General features: G+C 43.3%; 1 protein-coding gene across 2 annotated transcripts in view; it reads right to left on the bottom strand.

Annotated features, from left to right (window-relative positions):
- Positions 1-16678, bottom strand: part of ADCY1 (adenylate cyclase 1) — a 380070-nt gene that overhangs the window by 114786 nt on the left and 248606 nt on the right. For both annotated transcript variants that reach the window (XM_030551445.1, XM_030551444.1), the window contains exon 4: positions 9084-9195. In XM_030551445.1, coding sequence (XP_030407305.1) covers positions 9084-9195 — 112 coding nt within the window. The remainder of the gene's footprint in view (positions 1-9083; positions 9196-16678) is intronic.

The following is a 16678-nucleotide window of genomic DNA, read 5'->3' as shown; positions in this document are numbered from 1 at the left end:
ATAATATAATTAAGTTCAAGGTTTCTGAGGGAGGAAAGGTACCACAAGCTTGCACTTAACTTTAGAAAGAAGGGAATTTAATAGAAACGAGAAAGCTAGTCAAAAAGGTCTTAAAGTCAAGAGTGAATAAATTAAAATGCTTAGATTTAGCATGGATTCCATTGACATAGAGTCTCATAGCATATATAACTCTACACCGAAAGGTAAATAGGAATACAAGAAATAAACCAGTGCAACTAAATGGCAACATCTAAGACATTGTACAAAGCAAACAGAGATCTTTCACCATATGGAAGCCCCATCCTAGTGAAACCAATAGGCAATTTGTAAGAAGGAAATTAGATGTAGAACTAAGGTGGAGTTTGAAAGGCAGATAATTGAAGGCATACATACAAATAGTAAGAACTTCTCTATGTATATCTGATGTAGGAAGCCTTTGGGGAAATTTTGGATTCATCACTATGACAGGGAGTATAAAGCCCTCACTGGACAGGAGGGGATTAAGGATCAGCTCTGGGCTTAGGAGGTCCCGCATCTCTGCCCATGCTTGGGTTGGAAGTGGGGTTTAACAGGTAGCCATGCAGCTCAGTCAGGGCCTGGCAGATCAGAGAGAAGGACATGCTCTGGGAGCACCTGCGAAAGATGTGAGCCGAGCCCTCACCAAGCCAGGGAACAGGGGAGCCACAGCACCTGGACACTGAGACCATGGCTGGAAGCCCTGAAGGCAGTGCTCCCAAGGGGTGGCTGGCAGGGATGCAGAATGAGATAGGACATAACCCAGGGAAGCTGACTTGAGGCTGAAAGACGACACCACAAGGTGAGCGAATTTGAACCAGCCTTCCATGGCCCTAGGTGGGAATCCGATGGAGTGGAAGGGCCCGGGTTCCCCTACCCAGCCCCAGGACTGCACCTGCTAGGTGGAACTGTTGCTTGAGAGCTGCACCCACCAGAAAGAACTGCTGCTGGGGATGAATCATTGGGTGTGACTGCTGCCTTGGGTCCTAATCACTGGGGGAGAACCTGCTCCAGCTCACAACCATTACAGGGAACAATTAAAGAAGACTAGAATATTTCTGAGAAGCTAATTTTTTTTTGCTTCAGTCTTCACCACACAGAATGTTGGGGATATACCTACTCTTTTCTGATAATAAAAATGAGGAACTATCCACAAATTAAAGTGTCAGAAGAAGAGATGCTGGAACAAATAGGCACACTAAAAAGCAACAAGTTACCCAGTGCAGATGGCATATGCCCAAGAGTTCTGAAGGAAGGTGAGGATGAAGTGGATGAGCTGTTAAGAAAAATACACAATCTCTCATTGAACAAGTTACCACATGTGACCCAAGGGCCTCTTGATGCCAATTAGCAGTAGGCACAAGGATACACAGGGATACAGGGATCCCATGACTTCACCAAGAAATATCAGATAAGGTCTCTAATGAAAGCCTCTGTCACAGTGGTCATCAATCATTGTAAGATGTATGTATGGAATAATATGTGAAGAGTTACATATATATCCTGAAAATTACATTGTCTAGGTCTTGTAGTTAAAGCCAGATTACTCAAAGATAACATGCTTTGACACAGGAGGTGGAATACACTTATCTTCCTGGTGGACCATTGACTCAGTATGCTAATCAACTTCTGTTGTAAGATGCACAAACGCTAATGAAGGGCTTGTGGAGATTTCAGAAGGAAATCAACAGGAAGAGGTAAACAGTGGGGAGGGAACGCTGTTTTCAGGTGAAGATCAAAGGTCTGATCTATCTGGGGATGTAGACAGATGTTCTGGCATCCTTCCATCTCTGAAGACAAGTTGCAGTGGGCTTGATCTTATGAAATGGGAATTTCATCCAACCTGATGGAAAAAGTGGCTAGGAAAAGGACTTGGGCCAAGCTATCCTGTAGGAGACAGGGGAATGTCCTGAGAGTTAAGTTTAGGCTCTAAAAAGAGTTTTATGACTTTGTTTTATACCTTACTGTTTGTTTAAAATATTCCTATTTACTACCATTTGAATCTCTGTTCTTTGATAATAAACTTATTATTGTTTCCACTATAAAGATACCTAAGTGCTGTGTGTTAAGCAGAGCAGTGATCCTCAGTTAAACTAGTAAACTGGTGTGTACTATTCCTTTGGAAGGAGAGATCTGAATGTTCAATGAATCAGCGGCTGGGCACTCCAGAGGGATGCTTGGAGGACTTGGGGCTTTGTGTGTGCTTATTGCTAACAGTACAGAGACAGTGAGGTCTGTGGAGGACTGGAAGGTAGTGTTTGTGTTGCCAGAGGCTCAAGGAATCAAGGAGCTGACCCACAGCAGGTTCAGTCATGACTTTCTCTTGCTAAGGGCAGGTGATATCGAGGTGCCTCATAACCCTTGATATCCCTAGGAGGCATCACACCATATAAAATAACTGAAGCGAAGCAAGTATTGTACCTATATTTTAATAGGAGTGATCTGAGATTTACACACCAGTAAGACTTTTGGTACCTGGTGAACTGACTGAAGTTATAATTAAAACTAAAATACTTAGAACATGGGTTGGCAACCCTTTCAGAAGTGGTGTGCTGAGTCTTCATTTACTCATTCTAAATTATGGTTTTGCGTGCCAGTAATACATTTTAATGTTTTTAGAAGGTCTCTTTCTAGAAGTCTACAATATATAACTAAACTATTGTTGTATGTAAAGTAAATAAAGTTTTTAAAATGTTTAAGAAGCTTAATTTAAAATTAAAATGCAGAGCCCCCTGGACTGGTGGCCAGGACCCAGGCAGTGCGAGTGTTACTGAAAATCAGCTCACATGCTGCCTTCGGCACACGTGCCGTAGGTTGTCTACCCCGACCTAGAAGGTACATTCGCTTCTAAATAGCACAGCTGCTACTAAGAAAATTGTGCCTATGAAATAGTGGATAAAGGAGAACTGGTTGATATAGTTTATTTAAACTTTCAAGAGGTCTTTTTGACAAAGTCCTAAACAAGAGGCTGTTAAAGGAAAATAAATAGGCATACCGTAAGAGGCATGGTGTGAGAGTGCTGTCATGGATCAAAAACCGATTAAGAGAGAGAAACAAAGATTAGGAATAAATGGTCAACGTTCATCATTGCAAAAGGTTAACAGCAGGGTGCCAAAAGATTCCATGCTAGAACCTGTGCAGTGTAATGGATTTATTATTGATGTGGAAAACAGATGAACAGCAAGGGGACAACATTTGAAGACAAAGTAATGCATGCTGGAGGGAATAATTTCCCCTTACTGGATTCTAAATTAATTGCATCAACTCCAGAAAAAGGCCTGACATCATTGTGTACAGTTCAATGAAGATCTCTGCTCCGTAAAAAGAGCAGTCAAAAAGCAAGGAAAATATTAGGATGCATAAGGAATAGGATGGAGAACAACCGAAAATATTACGTCACTATGTAAATCAGTTGTGTGCCTTTTGTGTTCAGTTCTGGTGACTCCATTGTAAAAAAGGACATAGAAGAAATGGAAAGGTTAAAGACTAAGGACTTGAAAAAACTCTTATATGAAGAAAGATTGAGAAGACTGGGACGATTTACCTTAGAGTGAAGATAAATAAGAGGGGACACGACAAAAATATACAAAATAATCCATAGCAGGGAGAAGGTAGATCATGAACTTCTAGTTAGACTGTTATAAAACAAGAACAAGGTGACATTCACTGAAATTGAAAGGTGGGAAATTGGAAACTGACAAAGATACTTTAAGAGAAAACACAACACAATTTGCCTGTGGAATTCACTGACCTGAGCTATCACGGGGGCCAAGAGCCTAGCAGGATTAAAAAAAGCATTAGCTATAGATGAATAAAAAGAATATCGAAGATTAAACAGCAAATAGTAAACAAATAAATAAAAGTTTAGGAACTGATTTTCAGAGCATTAGGCATCTTCTCTAAGTATTGGGGATTAGCAGCAAGTTTCTTTTCAGGGCCAGGTTATCCCAAAATTGTCTCCTGCAGGGTTCCTGCCCCTTTCTCTGAAGTACTTGGTGCTGGTCACTTTCAGAAGAAGGAACTCCACAGGATCACTGATCTGCTCCAGTGTTGCAATTCCTATGTTCTTATGCAATAACAGGGCATAGAAATAAGAAGAAATATTTTGTTTTGTAATCTTTTCAGAACTCCTTTCAGAGATGCCCAGCTACATGCCATCCAATACTCAGTGCTAGAAACAAAGACTCAATATAGCCCTTAATGATTATTATAATAGATTTTAATGTAGTTTGGGATCATTTGGGATGAAAAGTGCAATTTAAAGATTAAATAAAAAACTTACTAAATTGTTAATGCTGTGAAACATTCAAGCCCATCCGTTTCCATAAGATTTACTAACAGTAAGTAAATGCTGTTTTAATATTTGCCCTTTCCTCCTACCATACTTATTGCAGTGCTATCTACAATCAATTTTCTGTATTACTTTTGTAAGACAGGGCAATTATTCTACCAAGAGCTGGCACAAGTTTCCACTTCCAAATGATGTTGGTTCCTAAGCACCAACAACAAACACAATGTACAATCACAGATCACACTTCAGTAGTCACAGGGATCGTACACATCGCAACCAAATGACCATAGATTTTCATGGCATTCCCCCCTCCCCCCCCAACCTTGGACTTTTAATGCACACCACTGTTTATAACCAACACAGACTAGGACTTTGAACTAATCAGGTACAAAACACAGGCAGTAATTGTTCTAATCAGCAGATTAGAATCCCTGTGAAAAAAATCATGTATCTCTGTGCACATTTCATCTGACTGAAAGAGACATGACTACAAGACTCTCTTTGCTGCAGAAAAAAATAAAAAAGACAAGTTTTGTCCTCTTTCACACTCTGCTGCCATACATTACAAGCTACTGTCACATGCAAATGCTGGTTCATGCTTTTGTATTGTTAAGAAGAGACAATAGGTTTCATTTCATTCTCAAAGGAAAACTGTGTGTAAGATTTTAGACATTTGAGGCGGGGAGGGAGGGGAAGAAGGGAGGTTCACTGCCCCATTCAGAGGATTAAATTCGCCCATGAAGTGAAGCTCCAGAGGGCAAGAACTCAGAAAGGTACTTAAACACATGTGTAGTTTTAAGTACATAGTAGTCCCATTAGCTTCAAAGTTATGCATCTGCTTAAGTGCGTTGGGCGCTAAGCTTCACATTTTGTCTGGGCAAGGATTCCGATGGTGGATTGATTTCCGAGAGACTTATGTGCAACCCCAGCGTGCCATGTAAACAGTTTCACTATTGGCTCCGCATATATTGGCTCAGGACACAATGGAGCTGGAACGGGAAGGAGCCACACATTCATGTTTATGCAGCTCCAATAGTGTTAATATTCAGTGCAAGCAGCTCAACCGGGCTGTTCTAGTCCATAGGTTACAGTAGCAGCCCTGCACCCTGGTCCTGGTTTGGGCAGTAGATTTCATCTTTCCAGTTGCTCCATGCTGTACTCACATGCAGCTTGAATATTTGGGATTTATGTGCAACTATCTTGCAAGTGCATAACAGAGTCACCATGTAGTTCTAAAACTCTACCATACACCTTCTTTAGTGTTTATATCTGGGTTAGATTTATGCTCTTGATTTGTTTATTGTCACCATTTGCATGAATGCACTGCATGCTGCCTCAGTGCTAGAATGATGGTGTGGAATATCACCATGAGAGGAGAACCAGGCCTATCATGTTCTCATTAGATGTATAGGCCCCAGTGCAGAAACAGACTTACTACAAGAAAATAAATCATAAGAATTAGATGGCTTTCTGTTATAGCATAAATACAGCCAAAGCAGAAACAGGACTTTGATAAGCCTTCCTAGCAGATGAACGATGGTCCAGTGATTAGGACATGAGCTTGAGGTTCAGGATACCTAGGTCCAATTCTCTGTTCTGACACAGGCTTCCTGTGTGACCTTGAAAAAGTGAGCCTCTCTATAGCTCATTTCCCCGTTTGTAGAACAGGGATACCTCACAGTGGTGAAGATAAATGCATTAAAGATTGTGAGCTGCTTAGATTCTACACCTAAGTACCGTAGATAGATAGCCTTCTGTGCCATTCTCTCTTTTGGGTATCAAACACTTGCATCTTTGAGTTCTGAGAAAGAAAGTGAGAAGAACGACTAGATGTGTAGGAATAATTGTGAACCACTGACAAGAATCCTACTGTAATGCTGAGAAACACTTTAGTGTCTCCTCATGCTGTTGGAAGGACTTGCAAGAGAACTTGCTCACTTAAATCATGTCTGTTTCACATGGTCTACATTAAAGAATTCTCTGAGTCTTCTGGCTGGACCTTTATGGCACACTGAAACGTCAGAGGATGAATCTACTTTCTCATCTGGTTTCTCAAAGGATGTTTATGCTTTTGCTACATTACTCCTCACAAGGATGTCCTGCCACTGGGAAAGGCAACCCAGACAAGAAATACAGTGCAAGAAATGAATGATATATAACAGGGAATAGGTAGGTGCTACACCTGCAGGAGATAAACTGTCAACAAGATGAAATGGAGCAAGAAAGATGGTGACAGCTCAGAAGAGGGAAAAGAGAACTGGTGGCAGGGACAATCCCTTTACCATGATAATCATATATTTAATGCACATGCCCTACAAAAGGGCAGCTTTGGGTCCTCTTAAGGTATCCTTGTATGATCTGACTACTAGGCTCTTCTTTGTATCCTGACACAGGCATTATCCTCATTCTGATCTCCCCTCTATAGCACACAGGTTGCAATAGATTCCTCTTATGGAAGTCATAGCAACCAGAGGAAATGCAAGTACCCCTATTAAAATCCGGAGAAAGACAGGCTAACTCACACCATAGATATACCACTGCTCAATCAGAATGCATCCAGTACAGAGATGTCCCTGGTCTTTGGCCATATAGGGTACCACTGCTGTAGGCACATTTTATAAATAAAATAATAAGTTCCACTGAATTCCTGGAGTTTGAATTTTTTTTAAAAAATTTTAAAATGTTTGTTCTTATTAGTTCCTTAACAAAGATAATGCAGAAGTCACCTTGAGCTGAATGTCTGGTCGAGAGCTAGGACCTAAGGTCTGATCCAAAGACTCCCATTGACTACAATGAACTGTGCCCCATTGCAATTAGCGATATTTTTTTTTTAACTGTGAAAAACACTCAAGCGTAAAGGGCATCGGGAATGGCCCAAATGCTTATTTATTGTCACACAAGGTTGACATTCATGGAGCTGTGCTGGCATTTAGAAATTATGCAAAGCTTCCCACCTAAATCCATTGTCACTTGGCATCCATCCCATAGGCCATCAGTCTAATCAGCTCTGCTCATGCTAGTGTTTGGTGCATCTGGCATCCCTTAAATGCAGCTCTGAGGCTGAATAATTTTTAGACAATTATAAAAACTTCTGTGGCTACATGAGGCAAGTTTTTAGGCTACTTTGATCTAAAAGGAAAAATGAATTTCTCTCTCGCTTTTGTTACGCTACAGGCAGTCCCTACAGAAACAGCTAAAACATGTGGGATGGGTCTTAGGGACACTAGCAGCCCTGCCCCCTAGTCATACAGGCTAACGAAGGAAGAACATTTCCCAAGGTGGGGCCAGATCCCTGGGAACAAACACAGTGTCAGCAGAAACCGTAGCTGCTCCACTTGCAGGATGAGGAATTGAGAAGCCCAGAAATGGCTGTTATATAGAGGGATGGCGGGCACTTCAGCTGGAATTGCAGCAGCAATGGGGCAGGGAGGCTTCAGGTCAGCCAGAGCACCTCTTTGGGCCTGAACACCATTGGGTGGGGGGACTTTAAGGGATGGGAGAGAAGGTTCTGTCATGGTCTTCCTTCACAGTTTCTGGACTCCTGTAACACAGAAGGAAACTAGCATTTTACAGTTTGGCCCTGATCACCTCATGTAAAAGTCCCATTCCCTTAGACAACTGAGAGAAAAGGAGGGCCTGTAGGTCACCACACTCTCCCCACCCTCGGTATCGCATACAGTAGGAGACTTTCTCCCACCCAGGAGACATTGCCAGCTATCTTATCAGCAGGCAGTTTGGCAAAGGTATAGGGGGATGGAAACTGCTCATCTGTCTCAAAGCTTGACATCAGAGTTATATACAGGGTCAGGGATTTGTACTGAGGAAATGAAGGGAGGCTAATCCCTGGGAAGTGCAGAAGTACACACTCTGGGTTGCTGTGCGGAGTCAGGAGAGGAGATGGTAGGATGGTGAGAGAGCACAGTGCATGGAAGGATGTTTTTAGATGGTGAGCGCCCTGTCTGAAGGAATGGAGAGTCTTGATTAAGGGATAACTGTATATTGAAAAGGACATTTGTGGAAGAAACATTTTGTACATAATATAGAACATAATTTGGAACAGGACATGTGTGTCACACACAAACACCACGTGAACTCATTTGGTCATCTGCAACCACACATTCTCCAACTTCCCCACCAACTGTTTGTATTTCTTGACTGCTATATCTTTGTACCATTAGAATATCAGATCTTATGGGCAAGCAATGTGTCTGTCTTTTTATTCCATAAGGCATCTACTACTCTGTGGGTGTGGTGACTAGATAATAAATACTTGTAATCGGAATAAATCTATTACATCCATAATAGCCTCTCTGATGAGCCATCACAGTGTCTGTGACATGGGCAACTGTCAGTGAGGAACTGAACTGAGACACTGAACTCTTGTCACCAACACGCAATAGATTTATACTACACATTCAATATTCACATCTTCGACTATATATTTATTTTTTAGGAATGGTACAAAATTTACATTTTTAATAGTTATCTCCATTAATTGTAAATAGGTCCAGTCAAGAGCACTGGGGGAAAGTATTTTAAAAATAGCAACTGCAGTTTCTTTTCTTACCATTTAAATGGATTGCTTTATCTCAAAAATATGAATCAATGAAAAGAAACGTTAGCAACTCATGATTTATGGGCCTCACAGTGGAAATGGGGCTAGCAATCAATCTATTTAATGTCTCTAACATATGTAATCCACCCAAGACATCATTATTCAAAAAGCAATTAAATTAAATAGGGGAAAAAAAAGAAAAAAAGAGAATGGCATGCTTACTGTAGCTAATTCATCAAACTTGCCAAAGAGTTCATTCAGAAGCTTCACCAGCTCTTGAGCAGTGCACTGTGATGCCAAACTAGTGAACCCCACAATGTCTGCAAACAAAATGCTGTAAAGAGAAGGAAGGAAACATGGAAACATTAGTGCAAAACACACCTTCTTATTCTAATTATCATCTTCTTCTATGCACTGAGTGCAACCCAGAACGCAAACCCAGATAAATGAGGATTGCCACCATTAAAGTGTTATGCAGAGCACAAAGATCCAGGATTCATATTGCATTTAAAGCACAGAACTAGGAGTCAGGAGAATCTGTGTTCTGTTTCTGGCTCTGCCACAGGCTTCCTGGGACCTCAAGCAAGTTTTGTCTTAGGTACTTATATCGCTCCCCTCCCCATCACCATAGGGGGTCTGAGTGCCTCAACACCCCTGTAAGGTAGGATAGTACTATTATCTTCATTTTACAGATGGGAACTGAGCCACAGAGAGGCTGAAGTGTCTTGCCCCAGATTAGAAAGGAAATCTATGGCAGAACAGGGAATTTAACCTGGGGCTCCTAAGTCCTAGGCTAGCACCCTAACCACTCAACCATCCTTCCTTACTTAACTTCTAAGTTGTATAACATTTACCTGTTTCAGTTCGCCTATATGAGAAATGGGGATAATTTACAGACAGTACTGTGAGGCTCAACTGATTAATGCTTACAAAACACTCTGAGGAATTAAGGTTGTGGATGAGGACTCGAGAGATCTGGATTCAGTTCCTGCTTTGCCACAGACTGTAAAACCCTGGGCAAATCACTTAGGCTGGAATTTTCAAAACATCCTTAGGGGAGGTAAGCACCCAAATCCCACTGACTATCAGTGGGACTTGTATGCCCAACTGCCCTCTCTGCCTTAATACACTTCCCTACCTCATAGCAATGTTGAGAGGATAAATCTAAACATATTTGGGAGTTACTCAGATACTGCGTTGAAAGGGGCCATATAAATACCTAAGTAGATCCTTAAATGGAAGCAACTACAGAAGTATTAATTATTTAGATTTACTCACCTGCTGGCCCAGGCCCTGTGGCAGCTGTGGAAATGCTATGGATCTACTCACATGCAGTACCCAGTATTAGGTTTATAAAAATGCCTCCTACCCATATGCTCTAGATGTGCTTGCATGACTTAAAATACATCTTGAGAACAGCAATTTAAGATAACCCAGCACAAATCTCCCTCCTCCAAAACAATTCTCCATTCTTACAATTGCAGCTCCTTCCCTCCCAATTAATATAACAGATGCCAGAAACACAAACCTAACCAATCCCTATTCTTGCTTCCAGACAAGGTCATCAAATCTGATCCCTCACCTGGAAACCCAAGAAAGGGAAAATATAACCTTCTTAATTCATAGCCCAGCCCCACATAAGCCACCCCGCAGCCACAAATCCTCCTAATACCTAATTTGATTCCATGCAATTGCTAAAATCACTTCTGCCCCCCAAATCCTTTTCACCTCCCCAACCTAGGTAACCTAGCCCAACAAAACACTGAACTTTCTAAATTTCAACAGCTCCAAACCTTAATACAAGTCTACAGGCTCATGTATGTGCTGTCATGCATATCCTTAGAGCAACTCCTCTTCACTTCCTAGAACATGCTTTCTTAGAGCATTGTTTAAACATACTACACTCTGAAATTTGATCATTTACATCATCCATGTGTTTTATCATCATAGTAAGGATTTTTTAAATATAAAATATGTACAGATAGATTAATCTCTGGTGCCTTGTGACTATAGTGTCATAACCATGAGACGCCATGGAGATGGCACGGTGAAATACTTAAATAGAGGCTATGTATACACTACAAAATTAGGTCGAATTTACAGAAGTCAATTTTTTAGAAATCGATTTTATACAGGCGATTGTGTGTGTCCCCTTCACTTAAGACCATTAAGACTATTAATTCAGTGGATTGCGTCCACTGTACTGAGGCTAACATCAACTTCCGGAGCGTCGCACTGTGATAGCTATCCTACAGTTCCCGCAGTCTTCACCGCCCATTGGAATTCTGGCTGAGATCCCAACGCCTGATGGGTCAAAAACAGTGTCGCAGGTGAAAGCAATGGCAAACAATCATTTCTTGCCTTTTTTCCTGGGTTACTCGTGCAGACACCATTCCACGGCAAGCATGGAGCCCGCTCAGCTCATCGTACGTCTCCTGGGTGCTGGAAGATGTGGGACTGCATTGCTACAGAACAGCAGCTCATTGCCTTTTGGCAGCAGAGGGTGCACTATGATTGGTAGCCATTGTCGTCGTCTCCTGGGTGCTCTTTCAGCCGACCTCGGTGAGGTCAGTCAGAAGCGCCTGGGCAGACAAGCGTGCTCCTGGCAGATGCTGGTGAGGTCTGTCAGGGGCACCTGGACATAAATGCAAGCAGCCAGAAGACGACAATGGCTAGCAATTGTACTGCACTGTCTTCTGGCAAGCAGCCAGGAGACGATGATGGCTAGCACTTGTACTGCACCGTCTGCTGCCATCTTAAGATGTATAAGAGAGATGGAGTGGATCAAAACAAGAAAAAGACCAGATTTGTTTTGTATTCATTTGCTCTCTTCCCCTCTCTCCATGAAATCAACAGCCGACAGTCATTTCGGTGAGGTCTGTCAGGGTCACCTTGAAAAGTTTAACAGAGATTCAGTCCTGCCTAGACTAGTGGGGGGAGGGATAGCTCAGTGGTTTGAGCATGGGCCTGCTAAACCCAGGGTTTTGAGTTCAATACTTGAGGGGGCTATTCTGTGACAGTTGTGTGTGTTTCTCCTTGTTGCAAACCCACCCCCTCTGTTGATTTTAATTCTCTGTAAGCCATATTGTCAGTCATCCCTCCCTCCATCAGAGCAACGGCAGACAATCGTTTCACACCTTTTTTCAGCGAAGACGCCATAGCACGGCAAGCATGGAGCCCACTCAGATCAACATGGCAATTATGAGTACTGTAAACAGCACATGCATTATCCTGCAGTATATGCAGAATCAGAATCTGCAAAGGCAAAACCAGGCAAGGAAGCGACGGCAACATAGTGATGAGAGTGATGAGGACATGGACACAGACTTCTATCAAAGTACGGGCCCCAGCAATATTGACATAATGGTATTAATGGGGCAGGTTCATGCTGTGGAACACCGGTTCTGGGCCCGGGAAACAAGCAGAGACTGGTGGGACCGCATAGTGTTGCACGTCTTGGATGATTCCCAGTGGCTGCGAAACTTTCACATGCATAAGAACACTTTCATGGAACTTTGTGACTTGCTTTCCCCTGTCCTGAAGTGCAAGAATACTAAGATGAGAGCAGCCCTCACAGTTCACAAGCAAGTGGTGATAGCCCTCTGGAAGCTTGCAATGCCAGACAGCTACCGGTCAGTCGGGCATCAATTTGGAGTGGGCAAATCTACTGTTGGGGCTGTTGTGATCCAAGTAGCCAACACAATCAAAGAGCTGCTGATATCAAGGGACTACCACAGTAGACTCTGGGAAATGGGCAGGTCATAGTGGATGGCTTTGCTGCAATGAGATTCCCTAACTGTGGTGGGGTGATAGACGGAATCTATATTCCTATCTTGGCACCGGAGCACCAAGCCAGCGAGTACATAAACCAAAAGGGGTACTTTTCAATGCTGCTTCAAGCACTGGTGGATCACAAGGGACATTTCACAAACATCAACGTGGGATGGCCAGGAAAGGTACATGATGCTCGCATCTTCAGGAAATGTGGTCTGTTTCAAAAGCTACAGCAAGGGACTTTCCTCCCAGGCCAAATAATAACCGTTGGGGATGTTGAAATGCCTATAGTTATCTTTGGGGACCAAGCCTACCCCCTAATGCCATGGCTCATGAAGCCATACACAGGCAGCCTGGACAGTAGTCAGGAGCTGTTCAACTATAGGCTGAGCAAATGCAGAATGGTGGTAGAATATGCATTTGGACGTTTAAAAGCGCACTGGTGCAGTTTACAGACTCGGACAGACCTCAGTGAAACCAATATTCCTATTGTTATTATGGCTTGCTGTGTGCTCCACAATATCTGAAAGAGTAAGGGGGAGACATTTATGGCAAGGTGGGAGGTTAAGGCAAATCGCTTGGTCGCTGATTATGTGCAGCCAGACACTAGGGCGGTTACAGAGTACAGGAGGGCGCGGTGCACATCAGAGAAGCTTTGAAAACCAGTTTCCTGACTGGCCAGGCTACAGAGTGAAAGTTCTGTTTGTTTCTCCTTGATGAACCCTCTCCCCCTTGGTTCACTCTACTTCCCTGTTAACTAACCATTCTCTCCTCCCCCCTTCGATCACCACTTGCAGAGGCAATAAAGTCATTGTTGCTTCACATTCCTGCATTCTTTATTAATTCATCACACAAATAGGAGGATAACTGTTAAGGTAGCCTGAGAGGGGTGGAGGATGAGGGAAGCACTGGGTGGGGTGCAGGAGGAGGGAAGGACAAGGCCACACTACACTTTAAAACTTGTTGAATGCCAGTTTTCTGTTGCTTGGGCAGTCCTCTGGGGTGGAGTATTTGGATGCCCAGAGGCCTCCCCACTGCGACCTCCTCATCCAGACGCCCAAGAACGCAGAGGAGGGTGGTTGGTTAAACAGGGGCTGTAGCGGCAGTCTGTGCTCATGCTGCCTTTCCTGAACTTCAACCATATGCCGGAGCACATCAGTTTGTTCCTCCAGTAGCCTCACCATTGCCTCTTGCCTTCTGTCAGCAAGCTGACGCCGCCTATTATCTTCAGCCCTGCCATTTGTTCTCACATTCATATTGTGCTTTCTTGGATTCTGACATTGTCTGACTCCACGCATTCTGCTGTGCTCTGTCAAGTGTGGGAGGACTGCATGAGCTCAGAGAATATTTCATTGCGAGTGCTTTTTTTTGTCTTCTAATCTTTGCTAGCCTCTGGGAAGGAGAAGATAGTGAGGGCGTTGAAACTTTTGCAGCTGGTGGAGAGTGGTAGTTTAAAAGATACATTTTAGAGAACAATGGGTAGACTCTTTCACGGTAAACCTTGCTGTTAACATTACATAGCACATGTGCTTTCGATACAAGGTTCCATTTTGCCTCTTATTGAGTGTATGCCGGTTTGGAGTGAGAGATCATTCATGCAGGGTCAGGCAACAGAACTCGTCTTGCAGGCAGCCATGGTAAGCCACAGTCTTTTGGCTTCTTTAACCTTCATAACATGTGGGAATGTTTCAAACAGCAGCACCCTCATTTCCCATACCAAGCAGCTGTTGGGTTGGACATTTAAAATAGGTTGGCAATTTAAAAGAAGGAGCTGCCATTTTTGGGTTAACATGCAGCACAAACCCAACTACCACCCCCCCTGCACACACACACACTGTTCTCTGGGATGATCGCTTCACCCCTCCCCCCACCGCGTGGCTAATGGCAGGGAACATTCTGTTCAGACACAGGCAAACAGCCCAGCAGGAACGGGCACCTTTGAATGTCCCCTTAATAAAATCACCCTATTTCAACCAGGTGACCATGCATATCACTTTCCTGAGGATAACACAAAGAGATAAAGAACGGATGTTGTTTGAATGCCAGCAGACACGGGGACCATATACTGTGTTATGCAATGATTCCAGACTACATGCTACTGGCCTGGCATGGTAAAGTGTCCTACCATGGAGGATGGAATAAGGCTGCCCTCCCCAGAAACCTTTTGTGAAGGCTTTGGGAGTACATCCAGGAGAGCTTTATGGAGTTGTCTGTGACGCTGTGCAGTCTATATGGTTTTATAAAAATATGGTAATGAGTGAATATAATGCAACTGGAATATGCTTCATGCAAAAGGTCTCTTGTAAGGTATCATTACAAAGCTTATAATTTACTGAGTGTGATCATCCTATTTGTATAAATGTACCACTCTTATATTTCATATTTCTAATCTCAGGGCCAATTGTAATTATGCAAACTGTGGGCCATTAATGGTGGTTTGGAATCTTGATGGCTCCCATCAACCAGGACAATTGACTGGGGCTCTGTTTGCAAGCAAGCCTTCCTGTGAGTGAGGCTGTGAGGAATGAAGGCTTTGGATCTTACAGAGACATGTGATCATGTCACATGGACTGGAATCCATCTTTAACCTGGTACTTTTCCAGTGAGGGGGGGGTGGAAACCCAGAGAGAGACAAAGAATTCCTGCCTTATGCAAAAGATATATAAAGGAGTGGAAGAGAACAAAGCAGGAGAGCCATCATGAAGAATCCCCTAGCTACCACCTGAGCTGGAACAAGAGCTGTACCAGGGGAAAGAATTGTGCCCAGGCCTGGAAAGTGTCCAGTCTGAGGAAAAAACTTACTGAAGCATCTCTGAAGGTGAGATTATCTGTATTCAGTTTGATTAGACATAGATTTGTGCATTTTATTTTATTTTGCTTGGTGACTTACTTTGTTCTGTCTGTTACTACTTGGAACCACTTAAATCCTACTTTCTGTATTTAATAAAGTCACTTTTTACTTATTAATTAACTCAGACTATGTATTAATACCTGGTGGAGCAAACAACTGTGCATATCTCTATATCAGTGTTACAGAGGGCAAACAATTTATGAGTTTACCCTGCACATGCTTTAGATAGGGTAAAACAGATTTATTTGGGTTTAGGCCCCATTGGGAGTTGCGCATCTGAGTGTTAAAGACAGGCACACTTCTGTGAGCTGTTTTCAGGTAAACCTGCAGCTTTGGGGCAAGTAATTCAGATCCTGGGTCTTTGTTGCTGAGCCAGAAACTCCTGTCTGCTCCAAGATAGGGTGCTGAGCTGGCAGGGAAAACAGGAGCAGAGGTAGTCTTGGCACATCAGTTGGCAGCTCCCAGGGGGGTTTCTGTGATCCAACCTGTCACAATGTCCCTGGAGGATTTCTGCTTCATCTCCAGACATGTTAAGAGACTTTTCCAGTAGCTGTACTGCCCGCAAATGCCAGGGCAAATTAATCATTAAACACTTGCTTTTAAACCATGTATAATATTTACAAAGGTAAACTCACCAGAGGTCTTCTTCACCTGGCGGGTCTGGGAGGCAGCCTTGGGTGGGTTTGGGGGGTACTGGATCCAGGTCCAGGATAAGAAACAGTTCCTGGCTGTCGGGGAAAACAGTTTCTCCGCTTGCTTGCGGTGACCTGTCTTCCTCATCCCCAAAACCCGCATCCCTGGTGTGTGCTACTCCATTGATGGGAGTCAAAGCACAGGGTTGGGGTAGTGGTGGCTGCACCTCCTAGAACGCTCATCATAGAAGCAACATGTCTGGGGCTCTGAGGCGGAGTGGCCATTTGCATCTCTGTTTTTTTGGTAGGCTTGCCTCAGTTCCTTAAGTTTCACGCGGCACTGCTGCGGGTCCCTGTTATAGCCTCTGTCCTTCATGCCCTTGGAGATTTTTTCAAATGTTAGGGCATTTAGTCTTTTGGAATGGAGTTCTGATAGCATGGATTCGTCTCCCCACACAGCGATCAGATCCTGTACCACCCGTTCGGTCCATGCTGGAGCTCTTTTGCGATTCTGGGACTCCATCATGGTCACCCTTGCTAATGAGATCTGGACTCATCTG

This window comes from Gopherus evgoodei, chromosome 2, assembly GCF_007399415.2.
Source record: "Gopherus evgoodei ecotype Sinaloan lineage chromosome 2, rGopEvg1_v1.p, whole genome shotgun sequence".
NCBI lineage: Eukaryota > Metazoa > Chordata > Testudines > Testudinidae > Gopherus > Gopherus evgoodei.
The sequence above is the reverse complement of the archived record's forward strand: the minus strand, read 5'-3'. Positions and strand labels throughout refer to the sequence as shown.